Source organism: Dasypus novemcinctus, chromosome 22, assembly GCF_030445035.2.
Source record: "Dasypus novemcinctus isolate mDasNov1 chromosome 22, mDasNov1.1.hap2, whole genome shotgun sequence".
NCBI classification, from domain to species: Eukaryota; Metazoa; Chordata; class Mammalia; order Cingulata; family Dasypodidae; genus Dasypus; species Dasypus novemcinctus.
The window spans coordinates 65,619,858-65,646,654 of record NC_080694.1 but is presented as its reverse complement, the minus strand read 5'-3'; the positions used below and the strand labels follow the sequence as shown (position 1 = coordinate 65,646,654).

General features: G+C 45.3%; 1 protein-coding gene and 1 pseudogene across 2 annotated transcripts; both read right to left on the bottom strand.

The window, feature by feature from the left end:
* LOC111758644 (protein RUFY3-like) overlaps positions 1–26,797 on the bottom strand; it is a 109,758-nt pseudogene that overhangs the window by 19,583 nt on the left and 63,378 nt on the right.
* Positions 663–3,759, bottom strand: LOC101420165 (popy Class I histocompatibility antigen, A-1 alpha chain-like). 2 transcript variants are annotated; one of them, XM_058285418.1, is made up of 6 exons: positions 3,464–3,759; positions 3,040–3,309; positions 2,493–2,768; positions 2,096–2,371; positions 1,878–1,977; positions 663–1,093 (listed from the first exon to the last, which is right to left on the bottom strand). In XM_058285418.1, the coding sequence occupies exons 1-6, from the start codon at positions 3,525–3,527 to the stop codon at positions 904–906; spliced, it is 1,176 nt and encodes a 391-aa protein (XP_058141401.1). In that variant the 5' UTR covers positions 3,528–3,759; the 3' UTR covers positions 663–903. The 2 variants fall into 2 exon arrangements, with proteins under 2 accessions (XP_058141401.1, XP_058141402.1); XM_058285419.2 differs by having other exon boundaries at positions 1,878–1,982; positions 3,464–3,757.

Sequence of the window (26,797 nt, the reverse complement as noted above, 5' to 3'; positions counted from 1 at the left end):
CATCAGATTATCCCCTTTAAGTATCTTAAACAGGTAATTTTCCTAATTATATTTTGAAAAGGTTTTCTCAGCATTATACTCTCAACCAACACCTGACAATATCCTATGTTCATATATTACCCCACCCTCCCCCCAATTTCTTGGGCAATATTACCCATCTGCCCATTCCTAGCCCCCCTCAATCCCACAAAGCCCCACCCAAAGGTAATCCTATGCCCCCATTTTATCCCTTCCTTGTACATATACTTCCCTCCAGAAAGCTGGGTTTTTTAATGCTACTATGAGAAAAAGCTGCTAGGACTGTCCTCAGAGATGCAGCTCTCCCTCCCCTCCAATCCCGTCTGAGACTACAGCACAATTTCAACTCCCTCCAAGACAAGAGCAATCCAGGCTAAGACCCAATTGCCCACCTGTGGGTCTACACTAGGGTCTGCTCTACAAATCCATGGGCTTGGGCTGCAGCCAGCATTGGGGTCAGTGGAGCTGGGTAAGGACAGAGAGGGAGGGCAGGTGGCAGAGAAGGACCAAACCACCAGGAGTTAAATAAAGTTGAAACATTGATCATCCTCAATGTCAAGCCCATGGCGAAAGAGCCCCAACTGGACACAGCCCTGTCCACCCTCGGCTCCTCACAGCAACATTCAGCACAGCAGACACACTAGTTCTGGAAGGTTCTCAGGGAAATTTATTTCCTCTTCCTTGTTTAAGAATCTTCCTCTCCTTCAATTCATTCCTCAGTCCCACATAATAGCAAGACTTTATAAAAGCAAAATCATCCCAGGTTTTCATTTTCAAGGGAAGCAGGAAGGGGCAGCTCAGGGCACCAAGAAGTAAGACAGGGCTGTGGATGCTCCACACCCAGCTCTCCTGAGCAGGACGGTCGGTCGGGGCAGGGAACACAGGTCAGTTTGGGGGACGTGGGGGCAGGGGTGTGCTACCTCCCCATTCTCCAGTACACAACAGGAATGCAGATACACCGATGCCAGGTGAGGAAGGAAAGTCTTCACATCCAAAGGAAGGGAATCTTGAAGTCACATAAAGGGCGTGAATAGCTCTGGAATCTCTCTGTCCCCCAAGAGGCAGCTTTATCATGCTACAGAATAAAGCAGTCAAGACCACATTCAAGTCATCTCTGTAAATGCTGATGTCATGACCAGCCCTCCATAGTCCTCATGTCCCTGTACAAGGAATCCCCAGGACCCAGGGGTGTCCTATCGACCCAACCCCTCTCCTCTTTCAGGCTCCAGGGTCTCAACTCTAGAAGTCTCAAGAGACACATCAGAGCCCTGGGCACTGTCGCTGGCTGGAGAGGAACAAACACAGGGTCTGGTAAGAGCCACAGAGAGATGTGAGTCAAAGAGTGACGGGGTGAGCTGCCCCATGGTCTCTGTCTACACTGCCCAAAGCCTCAGGTCAGCCTTGATCCTCTGCACCACCTCCCCCTCCACCCACCACTTACGAGCAGCCTAAGTGTAGCTCCCTCCTTTTCCACCTGTGGAAAAACAACTAGTGAGTCCAGGACATGAGGTCCAGAGAACTAGTCCTGGATCCAGGGAAGATTCCAGAACCGTGACTGCAGACTGGTGGCAGGATCAGGACACAAGGTGGGGATGTGTGGGCTGGACCTTCTGCCCTCCTGGAGGTCTGTCCTCAGCAGCCCCTTCCCTCTGACTGCTGGCAAGAGGGTCCTCCATGTCATCACTGGGGGACAGTGTCCTTCTCTCACAGGTTTATAAAGTAAGTGTAGTAACAGGCCAAGACTGGATGGGCACGTGTGTGAGAAGGGGCTTCACGGCACTAGGAAGGGGCAGGGCACACTGCTTCTGGGGCAGGAAACCCCCCTGGGACAAGAATCCTCAGACCCGCCCTTTCCCTACCTGATCTCCACCTCCAGATCAGAACTCCAGCCACCACGGACACTACAAGGATGACCAGGGCAGCCACGATTCCCACGATGAGGATGAGGGACTGGAAAGGCTGCTCTGAGGAGAGGGGAAGGTCAGGGGCTCTGACCCCAGGCTCAGCCCTGACCCTCTGGAGGAGCTCAGAAGGGCTCCTGCTTCCCTAGAAGAGGCCCCCACCTCGTCCCACTTACCCCATCTCAGGGTGAGGGGCTCGGGCAGCCCCTCGTGCTGCACGTGGCACGTGTATCTCTCTTCCTCCCCAGAAGGCACCACCACAGCCGCCCACTTCTGGAAGGTTCCGTCCCCCGCAGGCCTGGTCTCCACAAACTCCATGTCCTGGGACTGGTCCTCCCCGTCCCGCTGCCAGGTCAGCGTGATCTCCGCGGGGTAGAAGCCCAGGGCCCAGCACCTCAGGGTGACCCCAAGGTCAGGGATGGGTTGGCGGGTCATGTGTGTCTTTGGGGGGTCTGCGGGAAGGCCAGGAACTTCAGGAACTTTCCATTTCTCTCCTGGCCATTCTACAGCGCTCATGTGACCACCAGGAATGGAGAGGACATTTGGGGATGGGGGGCGCCCCGCCCCCTGTACCTGTGCGCAGCAGCGTCTCCTTTCCGCTCTGCAGGTGTCTCTGCAGGTCCTTCAAGCATTCACCCTCCAGGTACGCTCTGCGTGTCTCTGCAACCCCGGGCTCCTCCCACTTTTGCCAGGTGATCTGAGCCGCCTTGTCCGCCGCCGTCCAGGAGCGCAGGTCCTCGGTGAGGGCGATGTAGTCGGCGCCGTCGTAGGCGTGTTGTTCATACCCGCGGAGGAGGCTCCCGTTGGGTGCCATATCGCATCCAGATAAAATCTGGTAGGTGTGAGACCCTGGTCCCGGCCCCACGATCAGCCCCGCCTTCCAGGCCCCGCCCACGACAGGCGCCACCGTTGGCTCCGCCCCGCGTTTTACTCTACCCACCTCCCCGCACACCTGTTTGTCCCGCCCCCAACGGCGCTGACTGGTCGGGGCCCCTCCCGCTCCCGGGTGGGGGGTCCCGGGTCCCGCGGCCTTGGGATGCAATGGGGACCCGAGACGCGGGCCACCCCGGCCCGTCCTGGGGATCCCGGTCGTGCGCAGACCCCGGGTCCCGTGGCTCACCGGCCGCGCTCTCGTTGTAGGCGCCGCGCAGGTTGCTCAGTTCCATCCGTAACTGCGGCGCGTACGCATTGCATTTTGTCGTCTCCCGCTTCCAATACTCGGGCCTCTCATGCTCGACCCACGGCGCCAGCGGCTCCAACCGCGGACTCTCCGCGTCGCTGTCGAACCGCACGATCTGCGTGTCGTCCACGTAGCCCACGGCGATGAAGTGGGAATCGTTGCGCTCCGGCCGGGACAAGGCGGTTTTGAAATACCTGAGGGAGTGCGAGCCTGGGGGGGACAGAAAAGGGGCGGGGGTCAGCGTGGGGGTCAGCGAGGGGACGGGGTCAGCGTGGGAGGACGCGGCTTCCGGGGTCCTGGTCTCCCGGTGGTCTCCTTACCCTCTCCCACCCCCAGGGGCAGCGCCCCCCGACCCCGCACTCACCCGCCCGGGTCTGGGTCAGGGCCAGGGCCCCCGAGAGCAGCAGGAGGAGGGTCCCCGGAGCCATGGCCGGATCCCTGGGTCTGGCGGGACCTGAGTCCGGGCGTGGCGGGGCGGGCTCTGGATGGGCCGCGGGGACGGCGATTGGCTTCTCCGGAACCGGGCTACAAGGGGAGGCAGCCCTGGGGCCGCGTCACGAGGGTCGGGGCAGAAGGACCTGACTCGGGTTGGGAGAAGTATAACTGCGGGGACCAAGACGTCCAGCTCGGCCTCCCCGCCCCAACATGCCAGCCTCGGGCTGAGAGCCAAGACGGGTCCTGGTTGGGCCCGACCCCTCCCCTGCACCGAGCACTCTGTCACCCCCTATCAGCGAGGCCTGGTCCTGACTTCACAGCTTGTGGATTAGTGAGGAGCCCAAGGCGAATTGGGTGACCTCTACTGGTACTGATCTTACTAGAAATCAAAATGGAATTTATATACTAATTTCTAAAGATGAGTACTTATACCCAAACTCATTACACGATGATAACTAATTCCATAATTTAAAAAATGTAATAAAAAGCAATGGATAAATTTACAGTTTGGGAAATCTTTCTCAGCAGTCTCAATAGAGCCTCCTTGGACTTTCATATCACATTCAATCTGTTAACGTGGTTTGAACAAAATTTCTGTCTCGAATATAAATTTTGGAAAAGAGAGGAGTATTTTTCAGTAGCCTTTTCAGGTAAGCATTGACATTCATCTTCCATACTACACTGAAAGCTCACGAGTGTAGTTTCTAAAGGTGACTTGCAGTCTGAAATCTGATTTTGAATATTTCATCATGTGACATGGAAATCCTCAGGTCGGTCTTTGCACATTAAATGGATTTTCTACTAATGCATGAAGATTTTAAAGTAGCACACTGGCCCACTAAGCTATGTAGATCTTCCAGTAAGAACACATTTCTTTACGCATTTTCAAAAGGTGAAAATTGTTACAATTAACACAGATCCCACCAGAAAATGTGTGTGTATTGGAAAGCTGTCAAGCTTAGGGTGATGGATACCAGTTTTCCAAAATTCTAATTTTCTCTTGAGAGCTTACATTTTATCATTGGCTCAAGCTACAGAGATAAAATATTTCAAATCACATTTCTGATAGGTGATTTCTGCCCAGAATACATAAAGAACTCTTATAACTCAACAGTCCTCCCATGTGGTAGGGCAGAGTTCAGTCACTTGAGCCACATCTGCTTCCTCTAAGAAGTTCTTTAAATTATTCAGCGCCCATCTCAAGTACACCGTCGTATTCCCATAGGGACTCTCACAGCTCGTGCCATAGGTGAAAATGGCTGTAATTCAGCCAAGACACTGAAGCAATTTCATCTTTGCCACCAGAAAGCCTGAGTCCAAGTTTATGTTCCATCATTGTCATTTTTGTTTTTGTTAAGCTCAATCTATTCAAAATGTAAATACAAATGAACTAGATGGACACTGAGGGAAGCAGGTGTGCCTCAAGTGATTGCTTCAGTCTACCATGTGGGATGACCTGGCTCACTTCCCGGGGCCTCCTGGTGAAGGTGTGACTTGCAGCGAACCAGGTGAGCCATGCAGCGAGATGATGATGCAACAAAAGAGACAAAGGGGAGAGTCAAGGTGAGATGCAGCAGCAACCAGGAACTGTGGAGGCACAAGTGACAGGGAACCTCTCTCCATATTGGAGGTCCTCGGGATCAAATCCTGGTGAATCCTAGAGGAAAAAACGAGAAGAAAGGACAAAAGGAGAAATAGATACAAAAGATCACACAGTGAATGGACACGGCAAAACAATAGGGTTGGAGGTAGGGGAAATAAAAGAAATATAAGATCTAATAGCAGGTATGTCTAACATGGAAAAGATAGAGAGATTGTATGGTGATTATTAAGGGTTAAGTTTTTGGTTTTTCATTTCTTCTTATTATTAAAATAATGAAAATACCCTAATATTGACTGAAGTGATGAAAGCACAACTCTGTGATTATGTCAAGTATCATTGATTGTATACTTTGGAAGGATTATTTTATTAATATGTATCAATAAAATTGATTTTTAAAAATTTGAAAATAAAACCTCTCAACAATAAGAAAACAACCTAAGTTTTTAAAAGGAGTAAAGTCTGGGCAGACACCTCACCAAAGATACACAGGTGGCAGATAAGCACATAAAAACATGCTCAGAGTCATTGTCATTAGGGAAGAGCAGATGAAACCACCATGAGATGCCCCTGCACACACCTGTTAGAATGGCTAAACTAAACCAAAATAAACTGGTGGGTTAGTTTCCTATTGCCGGTGGAACAAATTTTCACACCTCTGGTGGCTTTATTTAATTTATTAATTCTGCCCCCCCATTTGTTGTTTGTGCTTGCTGTCTGTTCTCTTTGTCTGTTCATTTTGTGCTTGTCTTTTTTTTTTACTTTTAGGTTTTTTTTTAGGTTATACCAGGAACTGAACCCAGGACTTCCCATGTGGGAGGGAAGTGCCCAATGGCTTGAGCCACCTCTGCTCCCCATTTGGTGGCTTTAAACCACAGAAATTTATGTTCTCACCATTATGGAGGTGAGAAATCCAAAATCAATGCCCTATTGGAATCAAGGTGTTGGCCAGGCCTGGCTCCCTTTGGAGGCTTGAGCAGAGAGTGAACCTGTGTCTTGCCTCTTCCATTTCTGGTGGCTGCCAGCTCTCCTTGGCTTCTGGCTACATCACTCTAACCTTAAATCCAACACTGTCAGATCTCTGCTCCATCTTCTCATCACCATCTCCTCTGAGTGTAGTGAAATCTCACCCCACTTCCCTGTTATGAGATCCATGTGATCACACCAACGGCCCATATACGGAGATAATTCTGGCTAATCTCCATCTCTAGATTGATTACATATGCAAAGGATACTTTTTGCTATATAAGTTAATATTCACAGGTTCCAGGGATTAGGATGTAGAGGTTATTGGGGGTGGGTTGGGAGGCTATTTCAGTCTGTGACAAGTGGTGACACCTGCACTGGCAAAGATGTGGAGCTCCAGGAACCTGCACACCCTGCCAGTAGGAAGGCCAAAGGGTGCACCAAAGGGTGCAGCTGGTAGGAATGCCAAAGTGTGCACCCAGCAGTGCCACTCCCAGCTGTTTGCTCATCTAATGTCAAGACTTATATTTAGGTAAAAGCCTGTGTAGAAATGTTCAAAGCAGCTTAGTTAAAAACTCTCGCAAACCTGAAGGAACCACATTGTCCATCTACATGTGAGTGAATAAAACAGCTGGTGGTTGGGGAGCTGGTGTAGCTCAGTGGTTTGAGCATCTGCTTCCCATGTATGAGGTTCTGGGTTCAATCTACAGTACCACATTTTAAAAATTGGTGGTAATCCATTGATCCATATTACACAATACTATGCAGCCATGAGAAGGAATGAGGTGTGAATTCATGCAACAACATGGATGAATCCTAAATGCATGTTGCTAGTGAAGGAAGCCACACTGGGAAGGCTCCACGTTATTTGGTTCCATCTTCATGAAATTCTGGAAAGGAAAGAATATAGATACTGAAAGCAGATCCTGGTTGTCATGACCCTTGTGGAGGAGGAAGAGCTGTTTAGGTGAAGCACAGGGGAGTTTTAGGGCCCTGACACTGGTCTGTTTGGTACTGTAAGATGGATATGTGACACTGTCCATGTGTCTAAATGCATAAACCTTACAGCACAAAGAGTGAACCTTGAGTATGCAAACTTTAAAAAAACATCCAGGCAATTGGGGAATCCCAGGATGTCTGTAGACTGTAGCAGAAGGATCCAGCTGTATTGCAGGTGCATGGCATGACCTCACTGAAGGAGGCGGAAGGAGCTGCTGGACTGAGGACCTTTGGAGATGGCTGGAAATTGTAAGAGTCAAGACAAAAAGAACTATCCCTAAGCACTGACTGTACTTGGTAAAGTTCTTTTTCATCGGGTATAGACTATCAATTCTGAAGTCACTGTCTATGTGTATGAGGATTGAACAATAAGTAAATATTAATATATAATAGGTGGTAGGAACCAAGTTACACACCATAGAATTGGGAAGTTACAGATTTGTGAGTGGGAAAGCCAGATTGAAATATATACTATGTGGTTAGAGTTGAAGATATAGAATCAAATTTTGTTTAGCTTAATGTACTTTAGTATAAATATTGGTGTAGGTGTATGTGTATGTATTATAGATGTGTGTTACACATGCCTTGGTATCGACACATATTTTCTAATTCTCTACTGAGAAGGCCTAAAAGCAATGACACCCCAATAGGAATGAGCAAACCCAATGCCTAGAACTAGTTTCTAACACCATTATCTCAAAACTGAAACAAGGCTCCTTGCAGAAAAGGCTGAATCTAGGGCAGGGAAAGGAAATATATAAGATGGGTCTAGAGCATGTGGGAGTGCAGAAAGTGAGTATTGCCCAAAACATAAAACCATGGGGACATGTCAGAAAGATTCGAGACAACAGAACTCTCTATGACCAAAACTGGAATAATTTGAGCAATAAAATAAATAGCACAGAATTGCATTATAGCCAAAAGTACAAAATGAATATCCATGAACCTGTAAATGACTGGATAAATACTTACGTAGGGAAAGAATAGTGAAATCTCTCAAAAACAAGAATTCCCAATAATTTAGGTAGATGCTCCACCCTCAATGAGTTGAGCATAACATCTAACCCTTAAATGTGGACTGCAAAGATTTCCTTCCAATGTGGACAAAGGAAGGGGGATGTGAACAGTGAGTTCATGTTGGAGAATCCCAGGAAACACTGCCTTAGCCAGGAAACCCAGCGAATATCACCAGAGATGGATCATGGTCCTGCCCTGTTCCCTTCTTATTCTGCTGGGATATGGCATCTCCATGGCCTTTTCCCTAAAAATCACAGCCCTGGTCTAACTGTGAGAAAAGCACCAACCTAACTCAAATCAAAAGGCAGTCTACATCCTTGGGGTATATAAAGAAGCCCCTGATATAAATAAACTTGTCTGATGAGCTTGAGGCTTCAATGCTCTCAGATCCCCTGGGGAAAAAAAAAATAGGCAGTCTACAAATCCTGACCAAGACTCCTCAAAACTGTGAAAGTCACCAAAAACAAGGAAAGTCTGAGAAACTGTCACAGCCAGAAGAGGTGGAGGAGACCCAATGGGACTAAGTGTAACGCGCTGCCGTGGATGGGATCCCGGGACAGGGAGAGGTCATGGGGTAAAGCTAATGAAATCACATAAATTTTAGGTGAATTACTAATAATGCATCAATATTCCTTCATTAGCAGGAGCAAAGTGCCAGGAATGTAAAATGATAACAATGTGGGAAGCAGGGTTGTCTGTGAGCTCTCTGAACACCTTTACCATTTTTCTATAGATGTAAAACTATTCTAAGATTAAAAGTTTATTAGAAAAAAAACAAAAAACACAGCCCTCTGAAAAGGAGTAGACTAAATGAAAAATATCTACTCTCCAGTGCTCCCAGGTGCTGCCTTCAAGCGGGCTGGGTGGGGGCTCTGGGAAGAGATGGAAACCTCAAGGAGGCACAAGGGCTGCTGAGCGCCCCTCCTCTCCCACTCCCTGCTCCACCCGGAGTCTGACACCAGTGGGTTCCAGGGATGCTCAGAAGAGAAGTTCACCCCCTTTCCCATCAGGGCTGAACCCCCAGGTCCCCCAGCTCTGCCCCACTCAAGCCCAACCCCTCCTCAGGTCAGAATCCTAGAGAGTGCCAGCGGCGCCCCCGCTTGGCCACCGGGCAGAGGACAGAAGACCGGCGATCCCCTTTGCCCTCAGGGGAGACCTCCCTGGGGTCTCCATGCGCCCCCAGCATCCGGGCAAGTGTCTGCACTTCAGGGGGCGCCCGCGATCCAGGGCAGGGTCGGGTGCGACTGCGCTAATGGAGACATTTACTCCTTTGGTGTGACTGTGGACTCTGGCTCAGGGCAGAGCACGAACTCCAGACCATTCCATCTGGCCCCCGGGACCAAGGCGGACCACAAGCTAGGGGTCCCCCAGCACCAGTCCCTCCGACTCCTAGCAGAGGTCCTTGGCGGCCACGGCCCTGACACTAGTTCCTTCTTCTGCTTCCAGGGATGCGGGCGTCTCCTCCAGGAATCCATACGTGATTCCCCAACTCTAGGATCTGGGGAAGAGGGAGGGTGAGGCCCTCTGGCATTGGCCTAGGAACAAGGTAGAGGGGGAGGACTCCTGACAAGAGAAGGGAGGGAGGAAATAGGGACGACTGGGGGTGGAGCAGAAAACACTGGATGGGAAGGAGCCAGAGGGGAGGGGGCAGCCTTCAGGACACAGTGAGGGGAGGGACTGGGTCTTCCCAGTGAGAGCAGAGGGGAAGGGAAATCAAGGACCCGAAGGAGGGACGAGCGCGGCTGTGTGGCTCCTGGAGGCCGTGGCCCCTGCTGCCAGGAGCCCCAGGGTCTCCCCTCTCACCGCTTTCCCCCCAGCCCTGGGCAGCCTGTGGTCAGAGCCCTTGGCCACCTGCAGGCGCTTCTTCAGCTCCTGATCAGCTGAGCTGGTGCCACCTGGGCTGGGTGCGGGGAGGCGGCCTCGCAGCTGGAGGCCCCAGAGATGCGGGTCCTGGGGGCTGGAGACCCTCATGGACGGCGGGGAGGTGGGCGAGAAGACCCGCCCAGGCTCTGCCCACGCACTCCACGAACCCGAGGGCTGACCTTCCCGCCTCCCCAACCCCCGGACCAGGCACCTGCCCACCATCCCCACACCAAGGTGGACCTTCCCCAGGCTGAGTGCAGGAGCCCAGTGTCCTGGGTCGTTTCTCCTTCCGGGGCCTTAGCTGTCCACGTCCCCTCGGCCTCGTCCCCACCAGCTCCTTTGTGTCAAAACCATATTTGAAACTTTCCACCATTTATTGAGGAGATGCTTCTTTCCCCACTGGATTAGGGGAAGCCGTTTTCAAGAACATGCGTATGTTTGGGTCTATTTATACTCTTTATTATGGTTATTGACCACTGCCCTGAGGCTGGTACTGCAGTTGGAAAGTAGGTTTTCAGATCTGCTCCATGGACCTTCCGCATTTCTTCTTAAAAACCTTTTAAGACATTTAAGTAATCCCTTTCATCTCTGTAGCTTTCTGAACACTAGAGGAACAAATGAATTAGAAGTTGGAATTCGATGAGATCAAAATGCCTGGCCAGAACTGTTTAGAGCAATGCTTCCATAACTTTTTTTTTCTTTAAGATTATTTATTTCCCTTCCCTTCTGCCCCCATCCCGGTTGTCTGTTCTCTGGATCTATTTGCTGCTCTTCTTCTTTGTCCGTTTCTGTTGTCAGAGGCACGGGAATCTGTGTATCTGTGTTTCTTTTTGTTGCATCATCTTGTGTCAGCTCTCCATGTGTGCAGCACCATTCCTGGGCAGGCTGCACTTTCTTTTGTGCAGGGCAGCTCTCCTTACGGGGCCCACTCCTTGTGCTTGGGGCTCCCCTACGCGGGGGTGGGGGGGGCACCCCTGCATGGCACGGCACTCCTTGCACGCATCAGCACTGCACATGGGTCAGCTGCACATGGGCCAAGGAAGCCCCCGGGGTTTGAACCACAGACCTCCCATGTGGTAGACGGAAGCCCTAACCAATGGGCCAAGTCCTCCACCCTCCATAACTTATTGAGCTGCCTTTTCTTGTATTTTAATTATTTTTTTAATTCAAAATAGGTAATTTTTTAAAAAGGTTTTGGCTATTCAATATCCTTTGTGCTTCCATATAAATTATACCATCAGCTTGTCAATTTCTCTTTAAATGTCTGCCATGATTTTAATTGGAATTGCTTTAAACAATAAGCCAATTTGTGGAGAATTGATACCATAATAATGAATATTCCATTTCTTGACATGGTATATCTCCACCTTTATTTAGATTTTTGTTACTTTCCTTCAGCAATTGTTGTAGATTTCACTGTAGAGATCTTGCACACTTTCTTTAAATTGATACCTAGTCATTTTATTATGATGATGCTATTGTAAATTGAATTTCTAATTTTCATTTTGCTAGTTTTATACTGTGTATAGAAATAAAAATGACTTTTGTACATTGTTCTTGAACCCTGCAATCTTGCTATACTCACTAGTTTAGGAACATTTTTCACTATAGGATTTACTATGTATGCCATCCTGTCAGCTGCAACACTTTCTTTTCTGTTTTATAATCTGTATGTGTGTGATTTCCTCTGCTTGACAGTATTTTGTGTAATAATAGTGGCATGATTGCACAACCTTTCCTTGTTCTTGATCTTAGAAAGTATTTAGTCTTTTATGATAAGATATGCTGTTATCTGTAGATTATTCATAAGTGACCTTTATCACCTTGGAGAAGTTGCCTTCTATTCCTAGTTTACTGAGAAATTTTATTATCAAAAGATTGAACTTTTAATTTTTTTTCTACATGGAGTTGGTCTTATTGTTATTCTACTTTATTCCATTAAATGATAAATTAGATAAGTTTTCATATATTCATCCCAACTTGCATCAGGGATATAACTTTCTTGGTCATGATCCATTATCACTTTAAAATTATTTTGTATTCAATTTGCTGGTGTTTTGAAAATGTTCCTGAGAGACATTGTAATAAAGTTTTTATATAAGTAAGCATTCTCTAAGGAAATAGATTTTTATATGAATTGTCTCACATGACTGTAGAGATGGGCAAGTCCAAATTCCAAATTCTGAAGGACTGACTGCAAGCTGGGAAATCGAGTGAAGGTTTCCCATAAATTCCCCAGAAGAAACTGGCTGAAGTAGAGATGGAAATTCCCTCTTCTGACTGCTGAAACCATCACTTCTTCTTTTAAGGCCTTCAACTGATTTGCTGAAGGCAATCTCCTGAGTTGATTGTAGATGTCATCAGCCACAGATGCCATCAACGTACTGATGACTTAAATCATCAAAATGTCCTCACAGTAACAATCAGGCCAGTGCTTGCTTGACCAAACATGTGGACACCACTGCCTGGCCCAGTTGACCCATGAACTTAACCACCACAATTTTCTTCTGATGTCTTTCTCTGCTTTTGGTAATGCCTCACAAAATAATTTGAAAGTGTGTTTTCCTCCTCTTCTATTTTCCATAAGAGTTTCCACAGTAGTGATATAAATTCTTGATTAAATGTATGGTAGAATTCAACAGTGACGCCACTGAGCCTGGAGTTTCCTTTGTGGGATGGTTTCTCATTATGAATTTAATTCCTTTAATTGGTACAGGGCCATCCACAATTCCTATTTCTAATTGATTCAGTTTTGCTAATTTGTCTCTTTAAAGGAAATTGTCAATTTTGTCTCAGTTATCAAATATATTGCCATAAGTTGTTTCTATTTGTCTTTTATTATCCATTTCATGCTATAAATTTACATTTAAATGTTTTTGACAATTTTAAGTTTATTTTGAAAACTTCAAAATGTGGCATTTCACAGGTGTTTTGGAAACAGTTCCCAGCACTGCATCATGGCCTGCCCAACCCCCTCTAAGACCTGTCACCCCACTCTCTCTCCAGCCTCTCCCTAAGTCCCTGTCCTGATTCCACCCCAAGATAGTACTGGATGAGGGGGTCATTATTTATTTTTACCGTATCTCATTCTAGAGTAACAACAACAAGAAAAGCCACACAGAACACCATTTTAAAAATTAAAGATTAAATTGGGCTGAAATAAAAGTAAAGGCAAAAAAACCACAAAGTGAAATGAGTAATACGTTTAGCATCCACATATGACTGAAAGCTTTTACCCTCTTGCTCCAGGGGGTCCCTGATTTGGACTCTGAGTTTTCTGGGAGCCAACCAGAGAGGAAAGTTATTCACAGAACCCAAAGCATACATGTTAGATGGTTTTTCACAAGAAACCTGGTAATGCATTACTGACACTGGAGAAAGGTTCTGTCCTGGAGGTCGCCAAGAGGACACTATGATTGTAGTGAAAATTCTCCTCAACAGTATCCCTTCCACAGGTACAACAGCACAGGCCTACCTTGGAGATGAGGTGGGTTTAATTCCATACTATAACAATAAAGTAAATATCACAATAAAATGAGTCACCCGAATTTTTTGTTTTTTTGTGTACATAAAAGTTTTGCTTACACTATACTGTAGTCTATTAGGACTGAAATAAGTAACTTTATGTATAAAAAACAATGTACGTACTTCAATTAAAAATATTTTGTTGCTAAAAATTGCTAACCCTCCCCTGAGCCTTAAGCGAGTCATAGTCTTTTGCTGGTGGAGGGTCTTGCCTCGATATTGACTGCTGCTGACTGATCAGGTGGAGGCTGCTGAAGGGTGGGGTGGGGTGGCAATTTCTTAAAATAAGACAACAAGGAAGTTGCCATATCCATTGGTTCTTCCTTTCACGAAAGTTGTCTCTGTAGCACGTGATGCTGTTTGATAGCACTTTATACAGAGTAGAACGTCTTTCAAAGTTGGACTCACTTTCTGATACCCTGCCACTGCATTATCAACTAAGTCTATGTAATATTCTAAATCTTTGGTGTCACTTAACAATATTTGCAGCATCTTTTAAAAAATTTTGTTTATTAACAATTGTATTTCAAATTCAGAAAAATAAAAGAACAGAAAAAGGCAGCTCAACAAGTTAAGGAAAAATTACTCCTAAAAAGTTCGTTTTCAGCCACTTTTATCTCACCTAATTGCAACTGCTCACTCAGTTCTTCCTCTAGTGTTCAGAAAGACACACAGATGAACACAGATTACTTAAATGACACAGTCAAGGTCTCCTATTATTCAAAAAAATGGATAAAATTATTTAATCTTATTTATGTCTCACAAAACCAAGCCCCGTATTCCCTTTTTTACCTTTAATAGAATTAATATAGTACCAACTTTGCTTTTGTTACAAAAACATTACAACATCATTAACTATAGCCCATCAATTTCATTAATTATATTTCCTATGTATCCCCACATACTTAACACCCTGAAGCAGAACATTCCTGTATTTATATTATTAACCACAATCCTCATATACTTCCAACATCATTGTTATATATTCACCATATTATCTTCCAGCTGTCCTCCAACTAATATGAATATTCCTGGACTACTAGTTTCAGCCACAATCACATCCATAAATCAACAGTGTAACATTCACTATAATATGTTACCATCAGGTCCAACCATTGCCAGTATTTATATTGGACCTTATTAATCAATCTACATACATCCAACATCTTCACCCATTTTCAAACCACATTCTGTCTCCCACCTATCTACATGTCAGAGTCCAAATCCATTATTCTAGTCATTATATTTAGTTCATATCACTATTTATCCTTCTGTGTCTGGCTTATTTCACTTAATATAATATCCTCAAGGTTCCTCCATGTTGTCATGCACTTCCCCAGTAGATTTCTTCTTACAGCTGGAAATATTCCATTGTATGAATATACCACTTGCTGTTTATCCATTCATCAGTTCAGGACACTTGGGGTTGTTTTCCTCTTTTAGCATTTGCGAATAAATATGCTATGAACATCGGAGTGCAAATAGCCGTTCACGTCCTTGCTCTCAGTTATTCTGAGTACATTCCTAGTGGCAGGATTGCTGCACACACGGCAGTTCTATATTTAGTTTCCTGAGGAACCACCAGATCTTCTTCCACAGAGGTTGCCCATTTTATACTCCCAACAGTGAAAGAGTGTTCCTATTTCTCCATATCTCTCCAGCACTTGATATTTTCTGTTCTTTTAAGAGTGTCCATTCTGTATGGTAAGAGATGATATCTAATGGCGTTTTTTTTTTTTGTTTTTTAGATTTATTTTTATTTCTTTCTCTCCCATTTCCCCCCATTGTCTGCTCTGTGCCCATTCACTGTGTGTTCTTCTGTGTCCACCTGCCTTATCTGGTGGCACTGGGAAACTGTGACTCTTTTTTGTTGCATCATCCTGCTGCAGCTGCTCTCCATGTGTGCAGTGCCACTCCTGGGCAGGCTGCACTTTTTTTTACATGGGGTTGTTCTCTTTATGGGGTGTACTCCTTGTGCGTGGACCACCCCTACACAGGGGTGCTCCTGCATGGCAGGGCACTCCTTGTGGGCAGCAGCACTGTACATGGGCCACCTCCACATGGGTCAGGAGGCCCTGGGTATTGAACCCTGGACCCTCCATATGGTAGGTGGACACTCTATCATTTGAGCCACGTCTGCCTCCCATCTCATGGGGGTTGTAATCTACATTTCCCTAGTAGGGACCTTCTCTTCATGTGTAATTTGTCCTTTTCTAAATCCACTCTGGAAAAAGGTCTGTTCAAATATTTTGCCCATTTTTTAATAGGATGGCTGGTCATGTTGTTAAGGTGTAGACTCTCTTTATGGAACATGAAGAGCAATCCCTTATCAGATATCTGCTATCCAAAGATTTTCTCCATTGAGTTATCTGTCTTTTTACTTTCTTGATAAAGTCTTTTAAAGAACAAAAGTATTTACTTTAAAAACTGTCCCATTTATCTATTTTTCTTTTGTTGCTTTGGCTTTGGGAGTAAGGTCCAAGAAACCACCACCAAGCACCAGATCTTGAAGATGTTTCCCTACATTTTCTTCTAAGAGTTTTGTGGTTCTAGTTTTTACATTTAGGTCCTTGACCCACTTTAAATTAATTTTGAATAAGCTGTGAGATAAGGGTCCTCTTTCTTCCTTTCTTTGAGATATGGATATCCAGCTCTCCCAGCACCACTTGTTGAATAGGTTATTCTGACCTGGCTGAGTGGGTTTGTCAAAGATCACCTGATCACAGATGGGAGGGTCTATTCTGGACTCTAGATTTGGTTCCATTGGCCAATCTCTCTATGTTTATGCAAGTACCATGCTGTTTTTACCCCTGTAGGTAGATGATATTCTTTAAAGTCTGGAAGCAAGTGTCCTTTGACTTTGTTCTTTTTATTTTATTTTTTTAATTTAGGGGATCCTAACTTATCCAGATAAATTTGATAATTGGATTTTCAAATTCTACTAAGAAGGATATTTGAATTTTCCTCAGGATTGATTAAATCTGTAAATCAGTTTGGGTAGAACTGACATCTTAATGATATTTAGTCTTCAACCTATTAACATGGAAATATCCTTGCATTTATTTAGATTGCTGTTGGTTTCTTTCACCATTGTTTTATGGGTTTAAGAATACAGGTCCTTTATGTCCTTGACCACTGTTATTCCTATTTGCTTCTTTTAGTTGGTATTATAAATGGGATTTTTTTTTCTGACTTCCTCTGGAAATTGCTCATTAGTAGTGCATAGAAATGCTATAGATTTTTGGATATTAATAGCATATTCCATCACATTACAGAAATTGTCTATAAGTTCTATTAATTTTGTTCTGGATTTTGGGGCATTTTCTAAGTATAGGATCATATCACAGGTGAATAATGAAAGTTGTACTTCTTCCTTTCCTATTTGGGTGCCTTTTATTTCTTTTTCTTACCTAGTTGCTCTAGGTAGAACTTCTATCACAATATTGAATACCAGGGGCAGAGTGGGCATCCTTGCCTTGTTCCTGATCTTGGTGGGAAAGCTTTCATCTTTCACCACTAAGTGCAATGTAGCTGGAGGGACCGCAGGGGATGTGGCTGCACCTGGCCATGTGGGAGCTCACTCTTAGGGGTCTTGAACTCCAGCCTCAGAGGACTCTGCACATGGAGCCAGCCCCGTGGCCGCCCTATGGACCCCCCAGTGCAGTGAAGAATTGGCCTCACTGCCGACAGAACCCCACCTGAGAAGCAAACCCCCTGCTGGCTTTGGGCAGGTGCACCTGGCCCCCAGGATACACCTGAGCCATGGACTGACCACGACCCTGAACTGGGGTCCAGGGAAGGGAGGGAGTGAGGGAAGGGCATCCCACAGGTGTGCCCCTGTAATGACTTTGAGATACCTAGGTACGAAATGGCAGAAATGACAACAGATTGGCACCTAACTTCCATGGAGGAGAGCAACACTACTCAGAAGAGCGATCAAATAGCTGTGGGAAGAAATTCCAGGTGCATACACAGAGGGGACCCAGTGTCCAGCAGGGAATGGCCTGCTGCACTTCCCCTGGAGACGCAGCTGCTTCAAACAGGAGAGGCCTAAATAAGGCCCAGCGGGGATTCTGGGTGAAAGGGCCGGCTGGAGCGTGACATCCTCGGCCTTCTGGAGCTCCAGGAGTTTGCAGATCTCAGCCTGGCACAAGCCGGACGCAGTTCTTGGGGAGACTTGGACTTCCACGATAGCCTCAGAAAATCGAGTGCACGCGGGGGTCCAGGCGTCCCTGCTGCCTGTGCCGCCCTGCGTCCTGCGGTCCCCTGGTGTGCGCCCCGCGCTGTGCTCCACCACCCTCCAGCACAAGTTGCAGGACAGGCCCCGGAGTGCTCAGGCCCCAGGAGCGGGCACCAGAGAGGCGAGACCTACCAGGGGCTGCTGTGGGATGTGCGTGAAAGTGTCAGGAAGGAACCGTTTAAAGCCCTGGGGACGAGTTCAGGAAATGGAGCCTTTTCCCTGGACTCGGAGTCGGCGTGTGGCCCCACAGCGGGTCTCACGGGGTCGCCGAGCCCACGGCTGACGGCTCCCACCTCCTTCTTCACTATTCAAAAGGCTTAGACAAAATGAATGCTTTATTTTACTGGACTAACAACTTGACCAAATTTCTTAATGTAATGGATAAACTGAGATTATTCTCCCACCTTGAGGAAGAAAATCCAGCTATGAGATGGGAAGGTGATGTAAGGTACAAATACCTTTAGACCAAACAGCGGGACATTAGGACTGCTGGGGACAGTTTAAACCCGAGGACCCTGACCAGGAGGTGGTCAGGCCGCTGCTCCCTGAGGACGGCCGCACAGTGGTCAGCTGGGGGCTGAGGGCGAGTGCCGTGGGCCTCCAGGAAGCCTTTTCCACGGGAGCTCATTTCCACTCCAGGACACACATGGACACGTGGGGCCGCTGGCCGTGAGGACCGTTCTGTGACGGGGGCTCTGCACAGGGGTCTTTATCCCACAGCACCTGCTGCCCCTGCCCCCTCGTAGACCACCTTGAGTTTGCACCTGGAGAAGCCATCAACTGCTCCTGTGGGAAAGGAAGTCAAAGAAGACCTCAGGCTGCACGGGCCTAAGTTCAGTTCTGAACAGCAGAGGGAATGTTCAAAACGACTCCCGAGCCCTGGCCCGCTGCGGCCCTTTGCCAGCGGAGCTGACCTTGGCGTGGCTTTAAGTCACGCTGCTCGGCTGAGGGGGCTGCGCCTGGAGCTCTGCGTCACGCGTCACACGGGCTTTATGGCGCATTCCCAGGCTTGTAGGCTTCGTTACTGTGCTGGTGCCCTGAATCCCAGCGTTGGCTTTTGAGAAGGCGCCCGTCGGCTCCGGGGCCCTCTGTCTGCTGTGCACCAGCTCTGGGCTCTTTGCCGCGAGCAAAGAAATTGCATCCCAAGCTGCCGCCGTGAAGCCCCTCCGCGGACAGGACGCTGGGCCCCCCCCGTCAGGATCTCACGCTAGGGAAAACTGTCTCCTCGCTCCTGACTCTGACCCCTGCTGTGACCCTGGAGCACAGGGCTCTGTTCTGGGCTTGGCCTCAGCACTGTGCGGGGACAAGGGAGCAGGAAGGAAGCACCTGACCAAGTGCTCCTCTGCTCCGTCACAGGTGGGGGTGTCACTCTATGTCTGGTTCTCTAGGAGGCTGCAGACGTGGGGCTGAGGCTCCAGCGACCTGCCGTCCCCAATTCCAGGCTCTGCAGCGTCCACAGGAGGGCAAGCCACCCTCAGGCAGGGGCTCAGAAGCCTCCCAGGTCTGCCTGGACATGCTGGAGGCGAACGGGCCCCCCCCACCCCCCCCCCCCCCCCCCCGCTCCGGGCCTGGGCTCCTCACAGAGCACAGCTGCTCACGGTCAACGGTCATCACTCCCCAAAGGCCCATGCTCCGTGCATGGTCAGTGCAGCTGTGGCCAAAGACAAAAATCAGAGGGAGGGAGATCCAACAAGGCACAAAGGAAGGCAGTGTGGTTTAGGGCAGCTCTCTGCTCTGAGGAAACAAGACCTCGGGGTGAGCCTTTACTTCTCACCAGCAGGTGCAGGTCACTCCCCCTGGGTCTGGAAAAAAGGGGGTAGGCCCTGTGTCCCTAACGTGTAGTAACCCCTGACACCTGATGCCTCCAGAGATTGGGTGACCTCCCCTCGCCCAGGACAAGGACACTGGCCAAGCAGTGTGGTGTTTGTCTTTTCTGGTTATAAGGCAAATGGAGTGGTGACACCTGAATCCCTGCTCTCTCACTCCTAGGATATCAGAAGCACTATGATAAGGTAAGCAGTGAGCGTCTCTCTTCTCTTCTCCCACAAAGATGCACCACACACACCTAGTGATTGCCATACAGATACACAGCATTGTCACATCAAGGACATAGAGTCACCTGTGACCCTTCACACACCCCATTCTGTCCTCAGTGCAGCCACGGATGCCCCCAGCAGTGCCCAGCAGTGGCCAGTGTGCCCCGTCCTGGAGGAAGCAGTTCCTGTGGGAATGGCACTTCCAGTTAGAAGGTGGCAGCCAGCTGAGGCTAGGGCATCTCGAAGAACTCCCAGATGCGTGATTTCTGTGTTCCTAGATGTGAAAACAGAAAGTGCTGGAAACCAGTGGCCCTGTCCCCTGAGCTGGCCCAGAGCATTCGGGACTTCGCGCAGCAGGCCCTCCCACTGCAGAGGGAGGTGAAGAGGTTTCTGGGTAAGGGGCAGGGTCTCCCCCGGGCATGGAAAGTGGAGCCTGCTTTCAGGAGTGGCCTCCACGCCTCTCTGCATGGCGAGGCTGCAGCCCTCTCTGCCCCTGGTTTCCTTATCTGCAGGTTTTTAAATATAATCTGTCTCTCAGGATGTGGTAACAGTAAAGAGAGATAGTAAATGTGAAGATTTCCAGAAGAAAATAGATTTGAAGAATAATTAAATAAATCTGATTAATAGACATTGAGCAATATAAAGGATAGTGGTGACAAATCGGCCATTCTCAGCCATTTAACCCATGGAAACCCGTGGTAATTTTTGATGGTGAACGCTGTTGATTATTCTCCAGCACAGTGTTCTTCGTCCTGTGGAAGCTGCCTCTCCCCTCTCCTCTTGCCTTCACTCTGCTTCTGAGCTGGATGCTCTTTTCCAGAACGAGGAGTGGGTGGGGCAGGGCGGGGCGGTTTAGGATGGAAGAGCCTGGAGTCTGGCTCTCGCCTGCTGCCCACACTGAGAGCTCCTGAGTCCTGTGCTGATCTCAACGACCCGCCCCAGATCCAGCTCCCTGAATTGCTCCAAGCAGCCTGTACTGAAGGGACTTTCAGTCCAATCAAAGGCCGACTGTGAGCACCCAAGATATTTGTGAGAAGGATGAGAAGTCCCAAGACCACACGGGAATTCTAAGGGTTAGCTGCTGGAGAAAAGAGCAGACTGAGAAGCAAAAAAACTTACACATGGAAGAAGAAAATGAAGGTAATTTTAAACAAAGAGAATGTTTCGCTTTGATAGCGACATCTTTTGCTTTTGCACCCAGATCTTGGTTATTTTTTTCCTGTTTCAAGAGTGCTCAAAAATGTATATTTTCACTAAGTTTAGGATTCCAGGGATGGCCATTAAAAGGATCTTATTTTTGTTATTCAGATATTTTATATCTTTGTTTGAAGAATCCTGATATTTTAGAAATATTTTTTATTGCACGAGTTGTGAACTTACAAAACAATCATGCATTTGTGCAGAATTCCTGTAAGACACCATTCACCAACACAACACACCATCGTGGAACATTTGGTAGAGATCATGAGATAATGTCACCAGTATGTTACCACTACCTATATATAGAGTATATTAGGCATATTTTTCCATACTCTCCTATTACTATCACAGTACATCTTTGGCATTGATGCAAGGATATTAACTGCATTACTGTTACTGGATAACCATATTAATGTTAACTATAGCCCATAGGTTATATTAATTGTATCTTTCCCATGCTTCTCCACATTCTCACAGAAGGATCTTATTTTGTGGTTCAAATAGTCTATGTCCTTATTTTTTTGTCTTTAAATATCAACAAATGAGAGAAATGGGTTTAATATCTGCTTCTATGTTGCCTTATCAAAGTTTTTGTGCAATTCTGCAATGAATTGTTAGAAGCATTAAAGCTGAGAACTGTTAGTTTCCAGATAAAATGTTCATTTACCAGTATATAGTGCCCCTCTTAATCTAACCTACTAATGCCTTTTCTATTTTCTTTAATATTGATATTGATACAGTGACCTTAACTTTCCTTTGGTCGTCATTGCCTGCAGTATTGTTTTAACTCTTCTCTTTTTTTGCTCACTGTCAGCTCTCTGTGTGTTCTTCTGTTTGTGCACAGGCCACCTTGCCTTCACCAGGAGGCTCCAGGAATCAAAATTTGGACTTCCTATATGATAGGTGGCAGCCCAATTGCTTGAGCCACATCCACTTCCCTCATTCTAAATCTTTCAGTCTCATCATTTACGAGTTCTTTCATGAATAGCATAGCTGCATTTTAAAAATCTAATTTAGGAGCTTGTCTTTTGACAAATGACTTTTTTCTGTTTTTTTTTTTTACTATAGCATTGATATATCAATTTCAATCATGTTATTTTGTGAATTCTTTTCATCATTCCTTTCTGTCTTCTTTCTCCCTATTTTCCATATCTTTGTTGAATTGATTGAGCTTTCTTTGTTCCATGGTTTCTCTTTTCCTGGTTTGCAAATTAAGAATTCTATTTCTCTTTACTCCCAATATATTTTTAAAAATTGTACAATTCATTTATACAGAGAAATCATTTGGACTGGTCTATTTACAGTCTTTTCCAATTTTTGTTTCCACTGGCCAAATGTAGTTCACATAATAGTCAGCTTGAATTGACATCATTATAAACATGCCATGATTTAGGGCCTTTTGAGTCAGGCCATAAACCCACTGTTATTTTTAACAGAGAGAAATTAATTTCTAATTTCACTATATATCCTCCATGTAAAATTTTATGGTAAATGACTCACCAGTCTTTTTTTTCTGTCTTATCAATAAATTTACTGAAATTGATTTAATATTGTGAAATTTTCAGTACATTTCATTATTTATTTCCAAGCTCATTATTTGCCGATATTATAAAGCAAGGCAAAAAAAAGTTCATTTCCACCATAGACTTCTACAACTGAAAACCCTCAAGTTTAGCTTTTGCTATCTTCTTTCACCTTCTGGCATAACCAGACATTTCTATTTTAAGACAAAGTTACTCTCTTTTACCTTTTTTTTTTTTTTAATTTATTACCCATCAATTTGCCTTCTTCTTGCTTTTCAGATGCTAAAACTTTCAACAAAATTCTTAAGGTGGTTTTCTTTCAGTAGTCTGGAATATACTACATCATTTCATGTGTGTTCACTACCACAAAATGCTACATTTTAAAACCTGGAATTTTCTTAATTGGCTCAAAAACTATATGTCTTGGTTTCACTTGGTAAAGTTAATATGATTTAAGGGAAAAATATACTCATACACACATTTTTTAATCAAAAAGTAAAATATTTCAAAGACATGCCAATTTGAAAACATATTAAAGAAAAATAAAAGCAAATGCTAAAAACCACTCTACAACAATAATTAATTAATTTGCAAGTTAAATAGGTGAAAATGAGGATATGCAGTGAAAAACACGCTAATAGCATTCCAGTTGAGAAAATGGAAAAATTTAAATATTATGGTGTTCCACAGAAATTGATTCAATGTAAATTTTGTAATATGACATATGTATATCCCAAACTTTTTAGGTGCCAACATTAAAATTTCAAAATCTGCATGCAAGATTTACCAAAGAAACACTGGTAAAATACAAATACCTGCAAAATTCTCTAAGTTTTGGCAAATATTGTAAATATCACAATTGGTTGGTACTGAAAAGTCATGATGAATCCAGACTTAGGAGAAAATCTATCTAATAAGAATTTCATTTGATTAAAAATACCAAGCTTGCATGTTATAAATGAACCCAGAAAATTATATCTTTAAAAAAAAGAAGACTGTACTTTAACAGGAACCAATATACCTTTAGCTGACATTGGGAAAAAAAGTCCAAAAAACATAGAAAATGTTAAGACTGGTATAGGGAAGTGGCTCAGCCTAAGCAATTGAGCTTCCTTTCACCATGCAGAGAACCCGGGTTCCATCTCTGAGTCCTTCTGATTAAAAAGAAAGAAAGGAGGGCAGCACACCTTGAGAGACAACAAAAAGATATGATGATGCAACCAGACAGAAAAAAAAAAGACTAGTATAAAGTAACCCTACTGTGCTCCCACACTCACATTGCAAGAAAAACAAAAACCATCCATTTGTAAATTAGCAGCTTTCTTTATACCAAGATCTCTTTCCACTTGCCACTTACCTTGGCTTTCTCCTTGCTTTGGGAACCAGGATGAGAAAGGTGTGTTTCTACAATCTTCTGTGTGGACATTGGAACTATCTTCTGAAGCATTTCCATCAACTTCTGCCTGAATAACATCAGAAATGGTTTGTACCCATCTCTGGCTTTGATGATTGACACAGCAGGGTTGTTCTCCCTGCACTCTTCACTGAGCTCTGGTGAATCCTAAGCTTGATGAACTGTGGACTGCTGGACAAGGTAATAGTGGTTCAAATGCAATGGAACCATGGCTGGCTTTGGAAGACATCATCAGCTTGTGGAGGGTAAGGCTGGCCTGGACATGGGTCTTGGAAGTGAGCTGTAAGGGTTCACTTCCTACATGGGGCACCCCTGCCTGACACGACACTCCTTATATGTGGCAGCACTGCACATGGCCAGCTTACTATATGGGTCAGGAGGCCCTGGGGATTATACCCTGGACCCTCCATATGATAGACAAATGCTCTGTCAGTTGAGCCACATCTGCTACCTGACAATAGGGTATTGACTACAGATTTTCTAGAACTGTTGAGAGAAACCAACCATAAATCCAAGAAAACAGAAGTCTGAACAGGATACATAATGACAAATCAGCTCCTTGGTACATAATAGAGAAACTGAAGGAAACAGAGACAAACAAGAAGTCAGATAACCTTCCAATGAGCAATTAAATCTCAGCCAATTTCTCAACTGCAGCAATGGAGGACAATGGAATACTGTCCCCAATCTTCTGAGAAAATAAATGTTAAACTAAATTTCTGCTCTCAGCTGAGTTACAGGTACAGAATGAGGATGATAGAAAATTATCCTAACTCAATAGGATATCAATGATAATGACTAATTCAGGGGAGCAGATGTGGCTCAAGCAGTTGAGAACCCACTTCCCACATGGGAGGTCCCAGGTTTGGTTCCCAGTGCCTCTTAAAGAAGAGCAGACAATAAGCATAAAACAAACAACTAAAAATCATTGAATTGTACATCAAAACTGTCTGAATTATAAAGTTTGTGAACTATATGTCAATAAAATTATTTTTTAAAAAAATAACTAATTGAGGGGCATATCATAACAAGATGGGTTCAAGAATCATTTTCAGATAGATTAAGCAGTACAATTTGAAGGAAAAAGCTTTAAAACTTTTAGAAGATAAAATAGATTATCTTCATGATCTTGGAAAAAGCAAAGATTTCTAAGACAAAAAGCACTTCCTGCAATGGCCCAGATTCATAAATTATTCAGCATTAAAATGATGACCTTCTAGGAGGAGAATGGAATGGGGAGTTAGTACTTAATGTGTACAGGGTTTCTTTGGAGGATGATGAAAAAGTTTTGGAAATGGATGTGCTGGTGATGGTAGCACAACACTTTAAATGTAGTTAATACCACTGAATTGTATACTTAAAAATGATTAAAATAGGAAATTTTGTTTTCTATATGTTTCAACAAGGAAATTATAAAAAAGTTATTAAAAAATAAGAAGTTTGGATTATCAGAGACACCGAAAAGAGAGTGAAAAGGAAAGTTACAAACTGGGAGAGGATATTGGCAATACATAAACTTGCCGAATGACTTCAATCCAAAATATATGCAGAGTTACAGAGGAAAATGTAGGAAAATTTTGAGAGAAAAGTGACCAAAACCTCCTACCTGCAAGATGGTAGGTCTTCATCATCATCATCATCATCTTATTAGTCAGCCGAAGGTGTGCTGATGCAAAATACCAGAAATCTGTTGGATTTTTAAAAGGGTATTTACTTGGTTAGAAGCTTACAGTTACCAGGCCATAAAGCATAAGTTACTTCCTTCACCAAAGTCTATTGTCACGTGTTGGGGCAAGATGGCTGCCAACATCTGCCAAGAGTTCCACTTCTTGGGTTCCTCTTCCTGCAGGCTCCATTTCTCTCTGGGCTCAGTTGCAGTACCCTCTGATCTCTGCAGCTGTTAACTATTAGGTAAATGGCTCCTCTCTCTTCCCTGGGCCTTCTCTTTCCTCACAACCAAGCTTCTCTGTGTGCTTACTTCCCAGGGCTCCAGCTCAAAACTCCAACATCAAAACTCCAACTCTATCCTTTGCTATGTCTTTTATCTGTGAGTCCCCACCCACCAAGGGCCAGGAAAACAACACCCTACTAATTTGGCCTAATCAAAGCCCTAATCATAATTTAATCATGCCCAGGTAGAGAGCAGTTTTCAAAACATAATCCAATATCTATTTTTGGGATATAAAAATAATTCCTAACTGCTATGATTATCATTGCCATCATCATCATTATAATTACCGTCATGAGCATCATATCATCATCATCATTGTCATTGCCATCATTGTTGTCATCACTGTTGAGTGCTTCACTATGCCAGGCATTGTGCGAAGCTCTTCCACATGTCTTGTCTCATTTACTCCTCACTAGTGCAAGGAAGGAACCACTACTGTTCCCATTTGGAGACCAAGGGTCTAGAAGTTTAGGGCAACTAACAGGACCTCTCTAAGGTCACCCAGCTAAAACATGAGTCAAGCTCTGAACCAGCAAACTTCCTGCTTCTAGAGTCCAAGATTTTCCTTATTGACCACAGCAGTGTGAGGGTGTCATTTACCCAAAAGACTTGGAAAAAAATGGGTAAAACTGACCCCAGTCCTCTAAGGAACAAGGTGAAACTTAGGGGTTAGAAGCAACACTCTCCCCCATGGTGCACAGCTCCTTGAACAGGAGTTAGGTCAGGAGGTCCAGGAGCTGGGAGGAACTTCAGTGCCCTAGGCCCTGGCAGAAGGCATGCTCCCCAAGGTCACAGTTACTGGCAGAGCCAGACCAGAGCAGGTTCACACCCCTCATTTATATTAATCTTAATTCTGCTTGTTCTTGGGGCCATTCCCCTTGTCTCAGAATCCCTCTACAAGGGGACCTCTAGAGGGGAAGATGCTGGTG